Genomic DNA, 22,121 nt, shown 5'->3' with positions numbered 1-22,121 from the left:
GAAAACAACGCTGGTTAAGGGCCTGCTCTGCAGAGCTGGCGAGGAGCCTTCAGTTGAGCGTCTGACTTTACTCCAGCTCAGCGTGGCATCAAACCCCAGCCACAGTTATTTTCTTTCACTTCTACAAATCCTTAGTGAAGTTTGCATCAAACATGAATTGGTTTTGATACACTAGTTTATTCCCTGTTGTAAGACAGAAGTACTCACGTTCAAATAGAGCACAAAGGCTACCTTTTGCCCCACCCGAGTTCCCTGATTCTTTTAATATGGGTTCCATTAAATTAAAAAAATGTATTAAAAGCTACCTTTTATTCAGTAAATAATGTCCCCTTCTCTACTTCAATGCACAAACCATAAACAAACAAACAAAACCCCACCGAACAACAGTGAATTGTTGGTCAAGGCCTAGATTGAAATTTTTACAATTCACAATGCAGAAAAAAAAAAAAAGCTTACTTTTCTGACAGCAGCAAACTAGAGGAGGGAGAATGGAAAAATGAAACCTCATAAAAATTACTACGAAGACATTTATTTAATTCCAAGACTACAGGTTTTCTTTCCCCTTCCCTGGCACCGTGGCGGCCACCGATGGCTGTAGGAGGAAGAGCAAGATGAAGGACTTTCTTTGCCCGAGAAAACAAATGCTTCTCACCGAGGCACAGTGCATCATCTGCCACGACATCCCCGGATGGAACCCCCGTTTGGCACATCACCCTCTGCTTCTATAGGACCCGGGGCAAGGTTTTTAGAAGCGTGCCTTGCTCTGTGGGCACTGCAGCTCATCTCGGTGAGTATTCGTGGGGGAATGGGCAACGTCCAAAGAATGTGTGAACCCTGCATCCACCTATGATCCCTCCATGGTTTTCCTATATCTCTGCCCTGCTGAGGGGCTGGGTTACCACCGTGGCCCCAGGGAAGGATGTGGCAATTAAACTGTCTTTGAATGCATTCCAAGCTTAGCTACAAGTGTTGGGGACTTATCCACACCTCTTCTGTAGTTAGGGAGCCTTTTGGCATGAGATAAAGCAGACCCTGGGCCAGCACAGAATACCTTTTCAGCCACATCAGACTCTTGCAATTATTACAGGGCTTCATGCAGCAATGAGGTGTGAGATCCAGCAAGGAGTGTGATGACAGGAGCTCTGTCTGCATGTAGGAAACTCACAGAGCCTGAGTCTCCTCATATATCACATATATCCTAATATCACAGCAGCATTATCGTAATGGCCTTACCCAACACCTCTGTGAGAATCAGCTGAGTCTATATATTTGAAACTTTTAAAATACTACTGGGTATTAGCTATTCTTAAGATCGATATAATAAACAGAAATGAAACAATCCTATTAATTCCTAAACATCCTGATGGAAAGTAATTCCAAATCTGAAAGGCCTTTTTCTAGTTTCTATATTAAAAAAAAAAATCAATGGAGAGGACAAAAATAATTATTTTATAACTTCCTAGCAATGTACAACCTGTGCCTTTATTCTAACAATAAAGTCACACCAACCACAGAATGTGTGGGTTTCTCTATAGCCTCAGAGTAATGAAGTGCAGATTCATTAGTGCAGTCTGCATGGGTGTACAATAAAAAATTTAAAAATCCTAATAACTGAACTAAAGACAAATGGAGATTAAAAAAAAAAAACCTCACAGAGCTTTCGGATTTACTGTTCAATTAGCTTCCTGAAAACAAGAGTAAAGAAAAAAGCTAACACAACCAGCCATCTCTTAAAAATGCTTTTTCTCTTTCCCAGGTAAGAAACAGAACAGTTACAGGCTGAGGTCAGAGCCATACAGATCCCACACCAAGTCCCCGGCTGCATGCAGGAGAGAGGTGCGACCTAAACTGCTCAAATTAGTCTTTACTCAGGCTGTAAGCACCTTGGGAAATGGTTCCCAGTTTCCAAAGGCTAAGTCGGATCTTTCCTTCTATTGAAAGCTAATTAAGCTAGAAAAATTCGTCTGTGCACTGCTCCTCAAAGAGAAAGATGCTTTTACTTACTTATAAAAAAAAAAAATCACTGAAATAAACGGATTAAACTTTGTCATGCTTGTAAACAATTAACTTGAAAAGGAAAGAATGAAAAATGTTAAAGGAATTGTATTGGATCAATGATTGATGTTCTGAACAATATGAGAAAAATAAACTCAACCAATAATTGGATGAGAATTAGGGGGAAAGAAAAGAATTTTTTCCCCTTTATCTCAGATGGGGCATATATTCCAGTCAATTTTAGTTTAAGTAGAATTTCAAGGGAAAAAGTAATAAACAACAGGTGTCCATGAACTATTCACTAGTGCACAGGCTAACAGGAAAGACAGAAAACAGGTTGCGAGGTAGGCAGGTAGATGAAAAGAAAGGAGAGGAAGAGATTCTAGAGGGAAAAGGGGATCATATTTAGTGAGCTGACATGGGAAATTGCACATGACAGCTGTTAAAAAGAATTCTTTATTGGGGAAAATAATTTAAATTCTTTGATGTTAGAGTTTCATGTGGAGTTTGAACATCAAACATTTGTATTCACTAAAATATCATTATTTTTCTGGGTTGTTTTGCTTTCACTTACTGAAAAAAATATCAGGCTACTAGATACAGCCTGGAAATAAAAAAGGATGCAGAGCATGGGTACCCTGTGAAACTGGAGAATATGTGACCGAGTGCTGACAGCTGCTTCAAATGAGTCGACAGTCACTTAGCACCGAACACTCGGCAGAAGGGAGGCTAGGACACAACTTAAACACAGGGCTCGGTGTGGTGGCAAATGGTGAAGCGACAGTGCAGGCGAACATCGGTGGTTTTCTCTCTTCACTTTTTAAAATTAGATTTATCTAAGGGGCAGCGATTCCCTGGGAGCCACTGTCTCACTTTGAAGGTGCTAAATTGCCCATCTCACAAATAATCAAGTTGTTGTAACATCATCTATACTATTTACAGTTGGATTTTTTGGAATTGCTCCTATTATGCAAATCAAGCAGCAGATGATATATCTCGGATTTCCATTTAAAAGAACACATTCTTCCCCTTGCTGAAATCTGTAATGCTATTATGGGGTCTGGTTTTCATTTATCAAGTACCCATATTTTCTTTTGCTTCACAGAGCACTCCAAATATATGCAGCTTTCTCATTTGGATAGTATTAATTTTTCCATAGATCACATACAAAAGAAATTCCATCTGAGGATAAAAGGACCTAGTGATAGTAGCAATAAAATTCATAATACCAGCAATGATAATTTTAATAGTTCCCAATATTTGTCAGGCATTGTCTGTGTGCCAAGCACTCCTCTAAATGCTTTACATGCATTCATTCATTAGATCCTACTAATTCCAGGAGATCGGTACTATTTTAAGCCTGTTGCACAGAGGAGGGACCCGGGGCACAGGAACGTCTCCCAACAAGCTCTTCACAAGGACGCGGAGCCTAGGATGGCTCCTAGGAAAGATGTTCTTGAGAAGCATATGGGCCCTTATAGGAATGTGCCCTTTAAAGAGATGAAGTAAAGAAACAGACTTAGGGTCTGAAACTCTAAATATATATCCCCCAAACTAGAGAAAAAAACATAAAACAAAGCCATGTTTTTGTAAGCTCCTTTTATCAGGTTAACAAGCACTAGTGTTAAAGAACGCCCATGACCTAATGTGGTTTATTTACCCTTGGTCATTCCTAACTCTTGCAGACAAAACCATTTAAACCTAGCTTGGTAGCAGAGACACACCGCACCAGACAGTAATTCCATTTGGAGTAAACCCTCTGGCTTACGTGTTTGTCTGTCTGTTTTCCCTTGAGAGAACTAATCTCTTCAAGTCCAAGATTTAATATTTATCTTACTATTCATATTATTTATCTGTTGATCTCTGGATTTGGAATCAACTTTCAGGATTTCAAGAATGGCAAGAAGAGTCTTACATATCCTCATTTTATGAGAAAATAGGACAAAAGACAATCGGGCAAGGGTTCCTAAATTGCAGAGTAGACCTGCAAAGGGCTCGTATGTCCACGAACTTCCTGAAACTGGTGTGAAAAGTGTGCAGGTGCCTTTTGCTTTCCAGTGGGATAGTCGATGTTCATTAGATTCTCAGAAGGATCCAGCTCCCCCCCAAAGCCTCAGTGTTCATTGTACTAAGTGACATGCCCAAGGCCACCCAGCTGCGCAGACTGAGATTTAGTTTTCAGTCTTCTGCCTTCTTATTCCATCATCTTCCTAATATACCTTAAAAAGTGATATTAAACAAAAACCCACCTGAAAGCTATTTATGGCGTGTATTCTTTGGAAAAATTTACTTTGACTAGAGTTTAAGAGCACAATTGAAGGCCTCTAGCTCTAAGATTTCTACCATAAGTGTTTCAAAATGTGTATTTCAAAATTCCTAGACAGTCTTCCCAGCACAAAGGCAATGTTCTTGAATATGGCATGGCATGTATAGGCTCTACCATTATGACTTCAAAAGCAGCTATAGGTGTGACTGGCCTAATGGAGAGAATAGCCATTTTGGGTCCAAATGACTCACATATTAGAGTTTTGGCTCTGCCACTTACTAGTTATTAATTAGGGATAAGTTACTTAAGTTTTTAGTTTAACAGTTTCCTCATCTATAAAACTGAGTGATCACAGCTAGTTTTTGGGACTGCTCTAAACACTACAGATACAATCTATACATGCTTTTGTATACAGTATATAGAATCTATGGCATGGTACCTGACACTTAGTAGGTACCCAGATGATCATATCTATAACTTTTTGTCTTTGTTGTTGAATTAAAAAGTAGCATTTTAAGTTTTGCTTTATATTTAGACATGGCCAACAATTCAAAAAGTTCCATGTCAATATGGCTTTTAAATTGAAATGTTAATTAGAATTCTACTAACAGAAATATAGAACGAGCAGCCGTAAATTGTATATTAGAAGGAAAAGCCAAAACCCCTTTTATCTAGGAGTGTAATAATCAGATTGAATTTTTGCTATTTAGGAGGCATTACGGTAAGTAATGTGTCACTAATTGATATTTCTTGGTTTATAAGAAGTTGAAGATACATAAAAAGATATCTGAGTGCAGTAGATCACCCCTGGGATGAGCTAGGGATAGATACACGTAACCTTCTGCAATTGTAGGCTTTATGCATTTGAATCACAGGTGGTCTCCCACATTGTGTCACTGCCTCAGATTAGTTATGCCATGAAGTAGGAAATGAAATATTAGAGTGTAATATTTGTGCCATCCATAGGTTAATGCCCAATGATCAAATGGATTTTTAGGCCAGAAGTTAAGGCTGGGCGTTTGGATCCATGCTAAGTTACTTAATCACAGTCACAACCTATGTCAGTAGGAAAGCATCGTGAGTGATGTGGCTGAGGAAGCTGGGGTCAAGGGCTCAGAAGAGTTCGATTCTGATTTGGGCTATATTACTCATACACTGTGCAACTCAGCACCAATTTTCCCTCTGAGCTTCCGTTTTCTACTGTCTACTTGCTGGAATACTTTGGGCTCTATAAGATTAGGCATGTGGTTACACATTATCTTGTGCACATATACATATTACTATAGTTTCCATTTAGTCTCTATTTGTCACACTTATCTTAAATCATTAAATTAAATATGTTCACCTCTCTTCTTCAGGAATTACTATTTTCTCTTAAAAATTGCTTACTTATGGAGGGGACTCCAATGGTAACTGGATTGGTCAAAAAATTCAATTGTGTTCCCGTATTGCTTAACCTAAAACTCAACAATTGTAAGCATTTTGTAATTTGGACTCTCTTGAATTTATTCTGCATTTTCCCCAGCATAAATAAAGCTAGCATAATTTGGAACCATGTCAAAAAGTGTCACTATTTTCAAGGAGTTCAGTAAGCACATTGGTGCCCACATAGAATTCCTGATTTTTTAAAAAAATTTTCCCCTGCCATCTTTCAATGACAGTTGTGTTTCAATGACAGTTGTGTAATGTTTAGTACTATTAAGCAGAGATTAAGGCAATGCAGATCACTATGGCAGCGTCCACTCTTTTCTTTAATGTCTGTCAAATAAGTCTGCAAAGTAATGTGAAGACAGTGACCAGGACCTCTGAGAGAACAACAAGAATGCAGAAAATAAAACCTTCACCAGCGTCTTTCAGTTATTGCCATTATCGCCACGGGAGCTCAAAACAGACACGTTATATTTTATAAATTGTGCATGAAGTCACTTAACATTTTCACACACTTGAAAAACTGTGGCTTTGTGCTCTCCAAGCTCCCTTTATAGTAGAGCCTCAGCTAGTGGTTCTGTGGTTCCAGGTGCCAGCCTCTTGTGCGTAAGAAATAGGATGATGGCTTGGCCCCTTCAATATGGGGCTTGGTCTCAGATAAAATGCTGTCCGTGCTTGTAATCTAGATGAAAGCTCTCTGTGTAGCCCATACACTTCAATTAAATGCTTCTAGCCTTTCGCATAAGAGTTAAAATGGAAAGATTTTTGGTTTCTAGGTCAGCTCTAGATTTGGGGTGTATTGGTGGCACAGAGCTATAAAAAGGCAGGTTTAAGTTTGATTCCAGTGTTTTGGCTTTTATACTGCAAAAATATCATAGGAATGAAATGTACATAGTTTCCAACAGTCATTATAAAGGCATGTGGAGGAGTAGTCCTGTGTTGTTGTTTTTTTACATGCACCACTCTTTAGATGGTAGAAAATAACAGGCTAAGGAAAACAATGACAAAGTGGGCAAAAGTACAGGGATGTGGCAGTATCGACTGACCTAATTCTGAGTGAAAACAATGCTTCCAAATAGCAAGGGCAGACTGACAAGTTCTTCAGCCAAGACCACGCCAAATGCATTCTCAATTTACACCCATTTACTTTATTTCTATAACTTATCTTGCTTCAGAATGGGAAAAAAAAAAAAAAAGGTTTCTCTCTTTGTGCCTTGGTTTAGTTTCTCATTTACTCTGGCAATCATTTAAGAGACTTGAGACAAAAAATTGCTACTCTTTTTTACATTTTAAAATGGGAAAAATATAGAGATAAAGTAGAAAATCTATATGCGAATCACCCCAATTACAGTTGCTAAACAGGATTTGAGAGAAGCAATTACCTGTTTGACACTACTCTGCTTAGAGTAGCATTGGTGAAACTTTGATACACCTGATCAATTTTCTTCAGCACAGAAAAAGGCTAACTCTGGAACACCTAGTATCTTCCGTCGCCTCAGAAAGGTGTTGTAACATTTTTCCAACATCAGAAACAAACCTTTGAGAAGTTTATGAAATATGTCTGTGCCACATAACACCATTCTGAGGAAAGGGGCTGTAGGTAGGGGCTTGCTGAAATGCTGAAGGATCGTCCTTGCTCCCCCCGAACGGGAAATAAATGGAATGGTTGCCTTGGTGATTACTGGGACAGCTTTTAATCAGAGTCTCACTTTCAGATTAGCTCCGGGTACGAAGGAGGCAGGTAGGACTTGTTCCAAGTTATGAGATAAAGGGTGGTCATCACAGCATTCGGAAGCAGAAAAAAAGGGGAAAATACTTGAATAACCACCGATGGAAATGTTTGAACTGTAAGGCTCTCAAAAGGACTGGGTCTGACGCTGGTGTTCTTTAATGTTTTATAAAGATGCGGAAGAGGGTGAGCAGGAAACTTCCAAGTATGAAAAGCCTGCAATGCTCTTCTGGGTGCCAGTGAGTTTGCACGTGGTACAGGGCACTTGGCGGGTCCGGTTAGCTGCTACGACAAGGACGGATTTAGGGACTGGGAACTCTTTTCTGAGGACAGCAGCCCAATGTGCCACCACCGGCGGAAAGACTAACACAATGCGGAGTGCTGAACGTGAGCTTCTAATTGCTTTTGAAAGACCACGTGAGAGGGTTTCAGTACTGGAAAGGGATGAATGGAAAATATCTCCCTCATGAATCCTTAAAAGAAGCTAGGCATATTTGAAGAGTAATTCTCATCTTTCAGGAGCAATCATTCCCTCTGAAAGGTACCACGATTGTGAGAGAGATTATCAAGCAGTCTACAAATCAGATGTACCAGGCATCTCCAAGGTGCTTACTTTGTATTACCACATCACCAAGCCCAAACCTTTACACTGTCCCTAGTGGCTATCCACATTTATTTACAAACAAACTACTCACTTGCCCATTTTTAAGTAACAGTTTCTGGGCATCTTCTAACAATCACCTTTTTATTCCTAACCATCAGTAAGCCTCAGTAAATGGGCAACCCAAAATTGCTTCCCTTATGAACATCAACTACATAATCGAGTCTTTCATGTAGGGTAGAGGCAAAGAGGTCATGAGGGATGCTCTTATGTTATAGGATAGTGGGCTAGTGTGGGTGTATGTGTGTGTGTGTGTGTGTGTGTGTGTGTGTGTGTGTGTGTGTGTGTATGGTAGGTATATTTCTATGAGAAAGAAAAATTGAGTACCAGCATTGGCTAAATCTTAAATAACTATTTTTATAGATGGCTCAATGCCTAAAGCTATATTTTCATGCACATCCTTAAACCCATGAAAATAAAGGTGTACATAAGGTCAGTATTTCCTTACCTTCTATTGCTGATAGGAGAACCCGGGAATGATCATAGGCGATTACGTTTGCATATCTATTCTTTGGTTTGTTTACCTCCAAGTTTGAATGTTCCCATGTGAACTGCTGGCCAGGATCAATTGACTTTAAAAGAAAAACAGCACACAACCAAAATCAATACTGAATATCAGTGGATGATAGGCATTTATCACAAGTAACGCGATTTTGAAAACTCTGAAGCCACGCTTCCTCAGGATGGCCCTCGCTGTGAAGCTGAGCACCGATATACCCAGAATCACATGAAATGATTAATCAGAGTAAAACAGTGTAGTTACCAACACTGATTCAGATGAAAAAGAAAATCAATACAGATGTTCTGTTAATATTGGAAAGGCAGGTTTTATTATTATTATTTTACTTTTCCATTTTTTTTCTCTCTGCTGCTGTAGCTTACAAGTTACCTTGGTTCAATATGCCTTCCAGTTCTGTGAGCATTGTTTTATGTTGTTTGCTCTGCCCTATTCTTTCCTATCTGGACCTAATCTCAATTTTTAAATTGAGTGGTTTTTCACTGGCTTCCCTGGGCACCGCGTTACTGTACTCTCTTCACCTACAGGCTTACATCTTGACGGCAACTTAAAATGTTGTCTATTTCTCTGCAACACATCATGGCCAATACCACAAGGCAATCTGTACAATTCTAACAGTTAAGAGTAACAGTAAAGAAGGCAGGTTAGTTAAATTAATCATTTTAGAACATTAATTTGTAACCCAATGCAGATAGGACCTAACTGCTTTTCTATTTAAATTGTGTTTCCTATTGTTCATTATGTGTTATCATGTTTACATCATTTACTTCATTTTATTCTTTAAACTTATTTGTTCTGATTGTTAGTGCATTTCCTTAATGCCTTAGTTTAACCACTTAAAAATAAATATTGCAGATATAATACAATATGTAACTTTTCATATGTAAAGTAAAACAATGGTTTTGAGAATGAATCCAGGCTTTGATTATAACATCTTGGGAGACTTTTTATTTTCCTGCAATATTATGGAAATCAAAACATATTTTCTTAAAAAAAAAAAAAAAACTAAAAAAAACACATATTTTCTTTTATCATAAGATATTGACACTTTATTAATACTTATAATTTCATGGCATATGGAAACACGAGTTTAGTAATTGCATAAACATGATTTTAAATGATCAAAATCAAATTTTCAGAAACAATGCTAAATTAATTTTATGTACAGGTGAAATTTTTAAAAAGTAAATATAGTATGTTATGTTGATAGAATTTTTAGCAGTAGTTTTAGATGCTGGATATTTTCCGTTCTTTTATGTGTATATGTAGAATTTGAAACTAAAACATATCCAATGGCTGTTACAATATTAAAGATGCATACATTTTGTATTAAAGGGACAGAGTTCAGCATGATGATACAACTCACTCGTGTAAAAAGTCAAGCCTATTAACAGTCACGAATAGCCTCTAAACATGCTAACATTCTCAGCCGTACAGATTGCAGCCTCTAATTTACGGAGTATTTAACCCCCTTTTCCTTTCTTAGCCTATGCTAATCTATATATAAACTAGTCGATCATTACACAGTATGCAGCAAAATAATTATCCATGCCTTAGAGTCTAAAGAATAGTGTAATTAGGGGTCTTTCTAGTTGGTTCTTCCAAGGAAACTCATCATCTCTCCACTGAATGTACTCTCCAAGTATTTCAGACGCTAAAGGGAGCAGAGCATTCGTCTGGGTGGACGCCTTCAAGTCAACCTTGAACTCTCACACAGCTCCATTCAGCGACCAAGACCCGATTTAAACATTTCTCAATTCAGTCCCCATATTCTGTCCTTCAGCATCTGATGTCTAATTAGAATATCTCCTGTAATCTCTCACTCCAACCCATTCTTCAAAGCAAAGTGGTCTTTCTTAAGCAAAACTCCAGGCAGGTTAGGTCCCTGTTTAAGAACTCCCACTGGCTCTGGGTGACCTACTACCTACATTCTGAAGTTCTCAGCCACAGTCCTACCTATACATTTTCACTTATATTTGCATCTACAAAGATGGCTCAACACATGGTTTGACAAATGATTTTTTAAAAAATGAATTGAACTGATGAATAAATGTTGAGAAAAGTTCATCAAGAGAAATCATGGAGTAATTCCTCCATATAACATGGGAGCTAGAGAACAGATTATGGAAACTGCATTGTACAGTACTCTCACTTTAATATTTTAACACTCATTAGCATATGGCTTAGTAATTAAATATATGATCCTGAAATTATAACTACCACTTACATTATACTGATGAGCATGACTTAGTACATAAACTGCTTGCACATTATTCTCTAAAATATACCAAGAAGCTCCTAATCTCACTGAGGTACAGTCTTTTGGTGGAAGATGTCACTCTCTCTGATGGCCTTGTTACTCAAACTGTGATCACTCGCAGATGGAAAGTGGCATAAATTTAATTAGACCAATGAAATTGCAGCTACCCACTCAAAGACACTGTTCAAGTCATGTCCATTTCTACTCTTGCCACATATTCTCAGCCATCAGCATGCTTTGATACCTGCATGGAAGAGTGTGTGAAAGTTGGCACAAGTGGAGCCATTGTAAAGAAGAGCCAGAGCAGCCAATTCCAGAGGAACTGCCTTGTACATACTGTTTTCTCAATCTCTGGACTAGTCCTAACACAACTGTTTTACAAACCAGTGTTTGTAACATCAAAAGGAAATCAGGCATCCTGATCACAAGGACTAATGATTATGGACTATCTGGAGACAGAATCAGTAACCAACCACGTATAGTCAAGAGTGGCCCAGCTTGTTAGTACCAATAGGAATTCTCTCTTCTTTTCATACAATTGCTCCTTTCCTTTCCTGATAACAAAGCCCTTGCCTTCCCTCTGTAATCAGGACACTATCTGAGTTTCTGCCTCAGAAACTATGGTCCCCCAAATTGTAATTCTTTGATCCCAAATCAATGCTTGTTACCTCAAATTTTGGCTTTTTCATCTTAGGTTAAACATTTAAAAACTGGTAATGGAAACATGAGTTATACATCACATGTGTTAATATGCTTATGCTTAAAATACGACCCAGGAGAAGACCTGTAAGTAACTGGATCATTATAATAGTAGCTGCCCGGTCATTGTGCTCTACATCCAGTAGGCTGTTTAATTTTCACAAATATTGTGAGGCAGGTGCTGTTGTTTCTCCATTTCGCAGACAAGGAAATTGAAGTAAAGAAAGATTAATTCAATAAATCCTACTCAAAGCCTTCTCTGTGGCAGGCGCTGTGCTATTTGGTAATAAGGTGATTTTCTCACACATCTAGAATCATACATTCACCTTCAACCCCAGATCTGCATCATGTCAAAGCCCAGCTGATGACTAATAGCTGGTCATCACCAAGCCACGATGCCACTTAACTACTGAAAGGGTCACTGCAAAATGGAGAAGCCCCACATACGAAACACCCACACATAACTACCCTCCTTTATCTCCTAGTCCGAATGCTGTTTGCTCCCAACTGATCATCCTGTGTCATTCTGGGGCAGTTACATAAGAAATCAAGTTTTAAAAATGAGGTTGGCTTCACATGGATGACAAAACAGATGGGGTGCAGCTTACATTTATACTCGTTTTACACGGATCAAACAAACATTGATTAAATAATGCTGACTTGTCTTTGTGCAACACATACTCATCCATCTGTATCTATCCATCTGACTGAACATTTAACAATACACAACACAGGTCATTATTTTGGAGCTTGTCAGAATGCTGAGAGGAGTAAACTCAGTAAAGAAAAATGAATTACTAGTAGATAAAGTATAAGATCTTGTATATTCAGGAAAAATCCTGGTTGAGCAAAATCAAATTTCAATTATCCATGTTAATGAGGCAAAGATATCATGGATGAATAAGACCCTAATTCTCAAAACCCACTGTCTAGGCTTTTCTTAGTGCTGGTGATGACACAGTTTGCTTTGCCTCTTTGTTTTCTGGCTTTTCTTACTGAGATCCTCCTAAAGAAAAAGAAAAAGACCAACATAGAGAAAGATCAACACAGGTCTGAAGTGACAGAGAAGCTGACTTCCACTTCAACGCTGTATTTTTGACTGACCTATTATGTCTAGACTAGTGCCCGATGCACAAAGATTCGTGTAAGAATGGGCCTTCTTTCCCCTGGCTGCTGGTACCGCCTTCGCTCTGGCCGGAGCCACCTTTCCGCTCCGGCCCAGAGCTGAATTTCTGCCTTCCCATGCTGCCCAGAGGCCTGGAGCAGCTGGGGTGCTGCGGAACGCTCACCCCGGCCGATCGGCACCTGTGTATGCAAATTAACCCACCAGCTTTGTTGTGTTAATTTGCATCCTCACTCCTGATTGGCTGGTGGGCGTCGTGAAGGTATGGTCAATTAGCATGTTGCTCTTTTTTAAGTGTAGATATCTTTCTATTATAAATTTATAATAGAATGAGGCTACCCCAATATTATTAAAAATTTTGAAATAAGTCCCCTTGTTCCTAATGGAGTCAACTTCTTCCTGCTGTTGGTATTGGGTTTCCCTGAGCTTGATTCTCAGGTACCTCTGCTCATCCTTCTGGCTCTATTTATCCAAACAACTTCTGGCTGGTTAGTTCCTCCTTCCTAGCACTTAACCCCAAGTTCTGGAGCAGGAATCTTGGCCAGGTCTTTGTTAGCCTCCACTGAGGGGAATTTTACGAGTTGGGAATAAAGCACACTGGACATTTTTTCAACCAGAAGTTGATTAATGACCTTTTAAAAAAAATACTATATGAAATTTGTATATGTCATTGTTACAGAATTTATAAACAGGAATGCTATTCCGAAGATTTACCTTTGTTTTTCCAGTCAATCGACAAGGCCCTTGAAAGGTAGGTACTGCATGAACACTATGTAGCATCTAAAACTTTACCAAGATGCCAAACCAAGTAATATCACTTCCCTATCTGCATACTTGACCACTTGGCACAAGACACACACACACACACCCTCCCCTCCACCCAGAGCTGTTGACTGAATCATTCTAATGTTAACAATAATCTTCACCGTAATAGCAATAGGTTTGCCTTACAGAGGGAAAAACACACCAAATAGAAAGAAAACCTCTCTGTTACTTAAAAGGGAAAACCTCAAGTTGACACTTGCTAAAACCAAATACTCTGTATTTATCTAGTCCTTAAGGTGATGATTTGCAAGGTCTAATTCATGTTCTTTTTGTTTTTTTTTTTTAATCAACTAGAAGTTTGTCCTCAAATAGGTAAGTGGGAAAAAAGCTGCACATAACTGATGGCTTTGTAATCTTTCATTGTATTCTCAATAAAAATATGTAAAAATATAAATATTTACATCCAATAATTATAACAACTAACACTTATATATAACATTTACTGTGGCTTTTTTGTGTGTGTGCTTCACATGAGTTAACTCATTTTATCTTACAAAAACCCTACAAGTAGTTATTATAAAAATTCTGTAGAATAGGTTTCAGGCGCAATCCCCAGTGTGGGGTATGACCATCACTCTCTCATGGTCAAAAGCTGGTAGGTGGAGAAAGCCAGGTTTGAGGACCTGGCATTCTGTCCCCCAAGTCTGAGTGCCTAACTGCCATCTGTGCTTCATCTCTAGCCAAACTGGAGAAGGTTCCTTAAATGTTTCACCCATGCCTTTCGATTGTTCTCTGGAAACAATGCAAGGAAGGCTGGGATCAAACATCTCTATAAACTCAAAACAAGAGAATGTTCATAAATTTCCACATCAAATTATAGTCATTGAGTAAAATTACATCCTGATATAAGAGTGACCATCTCTATATATAAAAGCCCAGCAACGGCCGAAACCGGTTTGGCTCAGTGGATAGAGCATCAGCCTGCAGACTGAAAGGTCCCAGGTTCGATTCTGGTCAAGGGCATGTACCTTGGTTGAGGGCACATCCCCAGTAGGGGGTGTGCAAGAAGCAGCTAATCGATGTTTCTCTCTCATCGATGTTTCTAACTCTCTATTCCCTCTCCCTTCCTCTCTGTAAAAAATCAATAAAATATATTTAAAAAAAAAAAGGCCCAGTAACCTTTATGGCGGAAAGACCAGAACAACTGGTCGCTATGACGTGCACTGACCAACAGGGGGCAGACATTCAATGCAGGAGCTGCCCCCTGGTGGTCAGTGTGCTCCCACAGGGGGAGCACTGCTCAGCCAGAAGCCGGGTTCACTGATGGCGAGTGCAGCAGTGGTGGCGGGAGCCTCTCCCGCCTTCGAGGCAGTGCTAAGGAGCAGCAAGCCCGGCTTCTCAGGGATCGGGCCTAAGCCGGCAGGCAGACATCCCGTGAAGAGTCCTGGATGGCGAGAGGGTGCAGGCCGGGCTGAGGGACCCCCTGCCCCAGAGTGCACAAATTTTGTGCACCGGGCCTCTAGTTTTTGATAAAGCTCAAGTCATCCTCTTAAAGCAAAGTCCTTTAAATATGGTTCTGCAAGATTCTGAATTCTCTGCCCAGAAAAAAATATGTAATTCACATGTATAAAACATCACACAATACCAGTTGCTCTGTATTCTACTTTCCTTCACCCCATCAGGAGAAAAACCTCAAAATATTCCCTTTAGAAACTCATCAAAGAGAAACCACAAAAAAGACACATCCTGTTTCTGTGTGTGTTTTAAAACAACTAACAGAAGTGTAATTACATAGGAGGAATAGACCAGCTACTTGACTAGCCAAACTATGGGTCAGACTAACCATCCCTTTTACAGGGAACTGAACTTTCAATGACCTTATCCTCCAGAGAAACACTATTTTCCCACATTGTTCCCTAGCAGCAGGCTCATTTTGTCCTAAGAGTGGTTTCCCCCTGTCCCCAAATATTCCGAAATGCTTTCTGAGGTTTAGAAGAGCAATCTGCCATTGAGTGTGTATTTCTGTAATGAAGCCTGTTTTTTTTTTTTTTTCATTCTCATTCGTTTATATTCTTTCTCCCAGTTTGAAAATGGTAAATTAATATGTACCCATTTGAAAAAGACCCACGTTTGCATAGCTGGGAAGGGCTATATTTTGCACAATTAGCAGAAGCCTGCAATTGACATAATGAGTACTTTCTTCAAAGAGAAGAGCATGAGTTCAGTTGAGTCCGATGATGCTTTAAAAAATGGAAAGTATGGTGATGAGCAAAGTCTGGCGGTCATAGCCCCTGATTAGCTTTGGCAAGTCTGTCTTGGGCCTGTTTGCTCTGTGCTTCTTTTTCCTATTAACGCCATTCCAGTGTCGGGTTTGTGGCCCCATTTTCTCTAATCTCCCTTTATCCAACCTGTCATCAGCACCTCCTAAATCGTTCCTTATAAAAACGTATCTGAGCAGGTCACCATTAGAATCTGAAGGATTTAAATACTTTTCAAGATTCTCAGTGTTAACTCATAAGTGGATATGGCCATTCTCTACGTTGGATAGTAGATAGATGGTACAATTTACAAATGATAAAACTGCACCAACTTTACATGTTGTCTAATGGTTTGATTTGAAATTCTGATCATAAAATGTTATGTGATAAATACTCATAGAAAATTACCTAAAGCAATAAGTTATTTATGTGCATAATTAGAATTGATATAGAGAGAACTAAATAGGAGAAACTATATTCATAGTGAAGCATCCAGCCATATGAGGTGAGTATTTCCAGCAATGCTTTGATAAACGTTTTATCCTAAATCATATCTCAGCACTAAGAATGAGTTAGCTTATTTCTCTGAGGATACTATTTACTCCTGGAAGTACGCTGAACTTATTCTAACTTACTATGGATTCAAGATGATGAAAAACTATAACAATCCAACAACAAACACTGGGTTCTTTTCAACTCCATAGGACAACGCTACCTGATCTCGAGAACGCAGATAAGGCTTTCACTGCTTTATATGTGTGATTGAGGAAAAGAGTATTTCTCAGAGTTCCTTTCAAATAAGAGTTCAAAAAAGAAGGTGGAATTTTAAGATCTGAAGGTTTAAAAGTCCAGATTTTTTTTCCCCAAACTCTCTTTAACATGCTCCAACATTTTCGCGGATGCTACTAAATGCGGAACAGACATTCCTAGTTCCCGAAGGCAGTGGTTCTAGAGGAATGATGACAATGATACCTCTTAATCCTAATGTTTTAGTTTTAGCTATTCATCTCCTCCATCAAATTAAAGTGCATAAGAAATGGACAGATAGAATTATAGTTGACATTATTAAACACTAGAGCTTTGTGGAGAATCATTTTACAAATATAATTCACACACGAGGATTTCTGATGTTATTTGGAAAAGCAAAAGGAATCATAATTTTTCCAGACAGTTTGGGTCAAAAAAATGTTATTAGAAATGTATTAAACTGCTCTGACTGAAGAGAAAATGTTGACTGAATTGGTGGAAAGTAATTGCAGTATTTATTAAAAGAATTATGTGTAGGTAACAAATAAAAATATTAGATGAAATGGATGTGCAGCATTTCACACAATGGCATCTTTTCTTTCGCATGAATAACAGGACACTAGTTTTTGTCAACAAATTAACAAGATGAATGCATTAATTCCTCATCACTCTTTGCAAATGTTGACACATTTGTACCGACCCAATCATACTAAGAAAAGTAACATGTTTAAAACACCATATACATTGTTACTGCTAAAAGACTGGGAGATATTTTGCTTCCTCCTGACTCTACCCACTGACTTGAGTAAGAATATCTTGATTTAAGACAATCTTGGCAGCCAGCGATGTCTGCTTTCTCCCTGATCCTAACTGTATCTTCATTATCATTGAAGCATAAAATTAGGGCAATTGTCCAGTTGATTTAGGCCCCCCTCCCCCAAAAAAAAATCAATTTCTGCCCTTCTACACGCTATATGACAATATGTCCATCAGGTTCCAAATTGGCAGAGATAACAACAACAACAACAACAACAACAACAACAAAACAAAACCCAAAAACAAAAATCAAACCCCACAGGCAGCCACATCTAATTCTCACTGTTTCCATTTCATTTGATACTGGAGATCTGATCATCCAGAAATCACATGGAAAAGTAAATTCAAAAGAAAAATCAATTGAATGAATGAATGGATTGGTTTCATAATTGTTGTGTGATGCATATTACAACAGCATTTTATAAACAACAGAATGAGGGAAATAGGGAAGATAAATAATCCTCTTGGCTTTTGAATGTTTAAGGTTGAGATTTAGCTGATAACATTAATTCTTCTTTATTAGATGTGGAAATTTCTAACCTAATTTTAAACACTGTATTTTCCCCCTCTTATTTTACTTTGCATCCTATAGACAGGTATATTTCAAGGCTTTCAGCACTGCCTTGCTTGCCGTTTAATAAAAAGTTTTTTTGTTAGATCTTTGTTTCTTCTTCTCCTGTATTTATTTTCAGATCTAAGAGGAAAAACAGGTAAATTTCCCAAATTGAAATATGTCTGAATGCATTTCTGTTCATGTTTAGTCAAAGCCTTTCATATCCTTTTCCTGGTTCAGAAAAAATAAGAATTATACATCTGAAATGAAATTAGAATAAGTGACGCCTCCTCCAAGTCTGTGATAGATCATGGAAAATCCCACATAATCCCTTAAAAAAATTCTCTCACTCCCTTCCATCCCCATTTGTATTCAGTGCAACTATCTAGTTGAAACACAGGAATTCCTATATTTTGGGCACAGTATTTACATTAAGAACCGCTTGCTGTTAATATCATCATTCCTTCAGTAGGTAACAGTAGGCTGTACTGAATATAGGCTTCTAATTACGCAGAGACAGACCATTTACAATCTAAATTGTATATTTTCTTCTCTTATTCATGTGACAAACTAGAAAGGTTAAAACAATACAAAATTTTAAAGTTTAATTTCTTTCTAAACTATTAATTTGCTGTTAAAAATATATACTGGTTTTATAATATAAAATTAAAGACTATTCTAGGTAAAATATATTACAAAATATCAGTACATTGGTAATTATATATATATTACCAATATATATTTTAATTGATTTCAGAGAGGAAGGGAAAGGGAGAGATAGAAACATCAGTGATGAGAGAGAATTACTGATAGGCTGCCTCTTACACTGGGGATTAAGCCTGCAACCAGGCATGTGCCCTGACCAGGAATCGAACCTTGACCTCCTGGTTCATAGGTCGATGCTCAACTACTGAGCAACACTGGCCAGGTGGTAATTTTATATATTAGCCCTTTGGGAAAAAATGGAATCACCTGAGCTTATCACTACAGGGCTGTAATTTTTCTGATGTTGTACACTGTTTAGCATAGAGTTGATTTTAAAATGTATTTATAGAATGTCTGAAATGCATTATAGGCGGGCCATATGGCAACAACGACATTTACCTCACAACCTTAGAAATAGTTTAATAAGTTTCCCCTTTGAAGATGTGACTATAAACTAAACACACATTAGACAGCCCAGAGGTGTGTAAAACCCTTGTAAATAAACAAAGCGGCTCCCTGGCTCACACTTGGTTAAAACCTGATTCCTGAGAAGGAAACCCTTTGGCACCACTGAGCTGTATTAGGGTTATGCACAAGAGGCTTTCCTGGGCAGTGTTTGGGGGTCACAGGGTGCTGGAAACCATCCAGCACCAGGGCAGATGTCAGAGCTGAATAAGAGACCAGGGTGCGGGGTGGAGGGCTGGGGGAGCAGAGAGGGTCAGGAGCCAGACAATCTAAACCAACTTAGAGAAATCACGGCATCTCTGAAAAAAAAAAAAACAAATACCAAAAAAATCCTGACTGGATGCTTCCACACGCCACTGTTCTCAGCTGTTTACATGCCTCAACTCATTTTACCCTCACAACAACAGTAAAACGGATGTTCAAGTGTTACCACTCTTATTTTACACAGAGCACTGAGACACAAAAGAAATCACTTGCTCAAGGTCACACCGCTGGGAAGTGGCAGAGCTGGGGTTTGAAGCCAGCCTTTCCAGCTTTAGAGTCGGCACTTGTAACGACTACCCGACTCACGTCTGAAGAGTTCGCAGCCCGGTAAGTAGGTCTACGTGGAAAGAGAGATGGACAGATGGCAGGTTCTGTTAAATACCGAGTTCACTGACAAACTCTATCACCTGGACAGTAGGTGGGGAAAAGTAAAGAGAGCAATTTCTGCAGAAGGACACTGGATTCTACTTATGAAGTCAGCTCAGGTAGGAGTGGAACATTAAAGCCAAAAGGAGAGAAGGTGGCTGGCCTGACCCAATGCTTCACCTTGTTCAACTTTTCTACGGAGCTGCACAGAGGAGAGAAAGAGGAAGAGGACAGAACGTGATGGTAACACACATTTCCCCGGCACACTGCTAAACCACCAATGTGGCCTGCTCAGATTATAATTGTTCTCCTTCTTCATGGTAGAGGATGGGAGAACTGTAGGGCTACATATGGATTACGTATGTTCAATTGTGAAGGAAAAGAATAACTTCAAAGAACTGATTTTATATAAGAATCATTTCTATAAAAATAATTTTATTCTTTATTCATGCTACAAAAATGATTTTTAAAATGTTTTGTCTAATATTTTATAATATTTAAAAGCTATTATTAAAAATTAGGTATGATTATGCTACAATTTCTTTCTTTTTTAGTTGCTCTGGAAATGGAACCGCTGACTTATCCTACTGCTTGAGTATTACACAATTCAACCATCATACATGTCTTCAAATATGTTCTTCATCATACATGTCTTCAGAAAATATCAAGGTTCTTTCACGGGTGGAGGCCTGTCTTGGGGTCACCTTGCCTTTCCCATCTGACTCAGATGCATCCCCATGGGCACCTTGCTCAAACTAAACTGGTCACCGACTCATCACCTCCCGAGCGTTAGACTTCAGACATATGCTCAGGCACTCAACTCTGTCTAAATTCTATGAAAATAAAAACCATTTTTTTCTCCTGGACAAGTGTAAAGGACAGTCACTGTAGATTCATTTACAACAGTAAAAAATTAGGAAATAGCCTTTCACATAAGAGAGGACTGGTGAAAGGACTTATAGTAGGAAAAATGTATAAAGCTATGAAAACTGCTATGTATCACAGACATAAAGATATCTACATTCTTTTTTTTTTTTTAATCCTCACCCAAGGATATATATTTTTTTCCTATTGATTTTTAGGGAGAGTGGAAGGGAGGAAAAGAAAGAGAAACATCAATGTGAGGGAGACACACCCATTGGTTGCCTCTTGCATGATCTGGGCTGGAGATCAAGCCTGCAACGCTCTGCAGGCTGACATTCTAACCACTTAGCCAACCAGCTAGGACCATATTTACTTTTTTTAAAAAATGTATATTTTTATTGATTTCAGAGAGGAAGGGAGAGGGAGAGAGAGATAAAAAAATCAATGATTGGAGAGAATCATTGATCGGCTGGCTGCCTCATGTGCCCTTACTGGAATTGTACTGTGACCTCCTAGTTCATAGGTTGACACTCAACCACTGAGCCACACTGGCTGGGCTCATATTTTCTTTTAAGTAAAAAAATTATAAAGCAGTTAAAATATATACATATATACCCACATACTGCATGTGTATATATAATCATAATACATGTATATACATGTATTATAAATGTGAGTATATATAAACAAACATATATATACACATATATAAATATATATGTGTATATATATGTTATATATATGTTTGTTTATATATACTCACATTTATACATATATAAATGTGAGTGTATATATATATATGTATATATATATATGTATATATATATACATATATATATACACACACACATATATATATCTTACTTTATAATAGAGTAACATGCAAATTGACCGCACCTCCGCTATGCCCATGATTGGACTTGCGAGAGGCAGGGGGCGGGACTCCGGGTGCCTATATGGCCTTTGAGAAAACCAAGATGGCGGCCGCCAAATCCTCTTAGTTCCCCGGGTCTGGGGAGCGATGGCAACCCTAGAGGGGCGTGGTAGGGAAAAGCCAGAAGCCTCCCTGGGTCCCTGGCTGGATTGAGATGGGGGGGCGTGGCCAGGCTCGGCCAGCAGCCTCCCGGGGGTCCGGGACCCATCGCGACCCGGGGGGGCGTGGCCGGGCACGGCCAGCAGCCTCCCCGGGGTCCAGGGCTGCATCGCGACCCGGGGGGGCGTGGCCGGGCACGGCCAGCAGCCTCCCCGGGGTCCAGGGCTGCATCAAGACCGGGGGGGCGTGGCCGGGCACGGCCAGCAGCCTCCCGGGGGTCCCGGGACCCATCGCGACCCGGGGGGGGGGCGTGGCCGGGCACGGCCAGCAGCCTCCCCGGGGTCCAGGGCTGCATCGCGACCGGGGGGGCGTGGCCGGGCACGGCCAACAGCCTCCCTGGGGTCCCACGACCCATCGCGACCCGGGGGGGCGTGGCCGGGCACGGCCAGCAGCCTCCCCGGGGTCCAGGGCTGCATCGCGACCCGGGGGGGCTTGGCCGGGCACGGCCAGCAGCCTCCCGGGGGTCCCGGCACCCATCGCGACCCGGGGGGGCGTGGCCGGGCACGGCCAGCAGCCTCCCACGGGTCCCGGGACCCATCGCGACCCG

At 39.6% G+C, this 22,121-nt stretch overlaps 1 protein-coding gene across 1 annotated transcript in view; it reads right to left on the bottom strand.

Moving 5' to 3' along the window:
- PTPRD (protein tyrosine phosphatase receptor type D) overlaps positions 1–22,121 on the bottom strand; it is a 335,371-nt gene that overhangs the window by 66,084 nt on the left and 247,166 nt on the right. The window contains exon 22 of the mRNA XM_054727642.1: positions 8,528–8,651. Coding sequence (XP_054583617.1) covers positions 8,528–8,651 — 124 coding nt within the window. The remainder of the gene's footprint in view (positions 1–8,527; positions 8,652–22,121) is intronic.

Source organism: Eptesicus fuscus, chromosome 15 (genome assembly GCF_027574615.1).
Source record: "Eptesicus fuscus isolate TK198812 chromosome 15, DD_ASM_mEF_20220401, whole genome shotgun sequence".
Classification (NCBI taxonomy): domain Eukaryota; kingdom Metazoa; phylum Chordata; class Mammalia; order Chiroptera; family Vespertilionidae; genus Eptesicus; species Eptesicus fuscus.
This window is presented reverse-complemented; position numbering and strand designations above follow the sequence as displayed.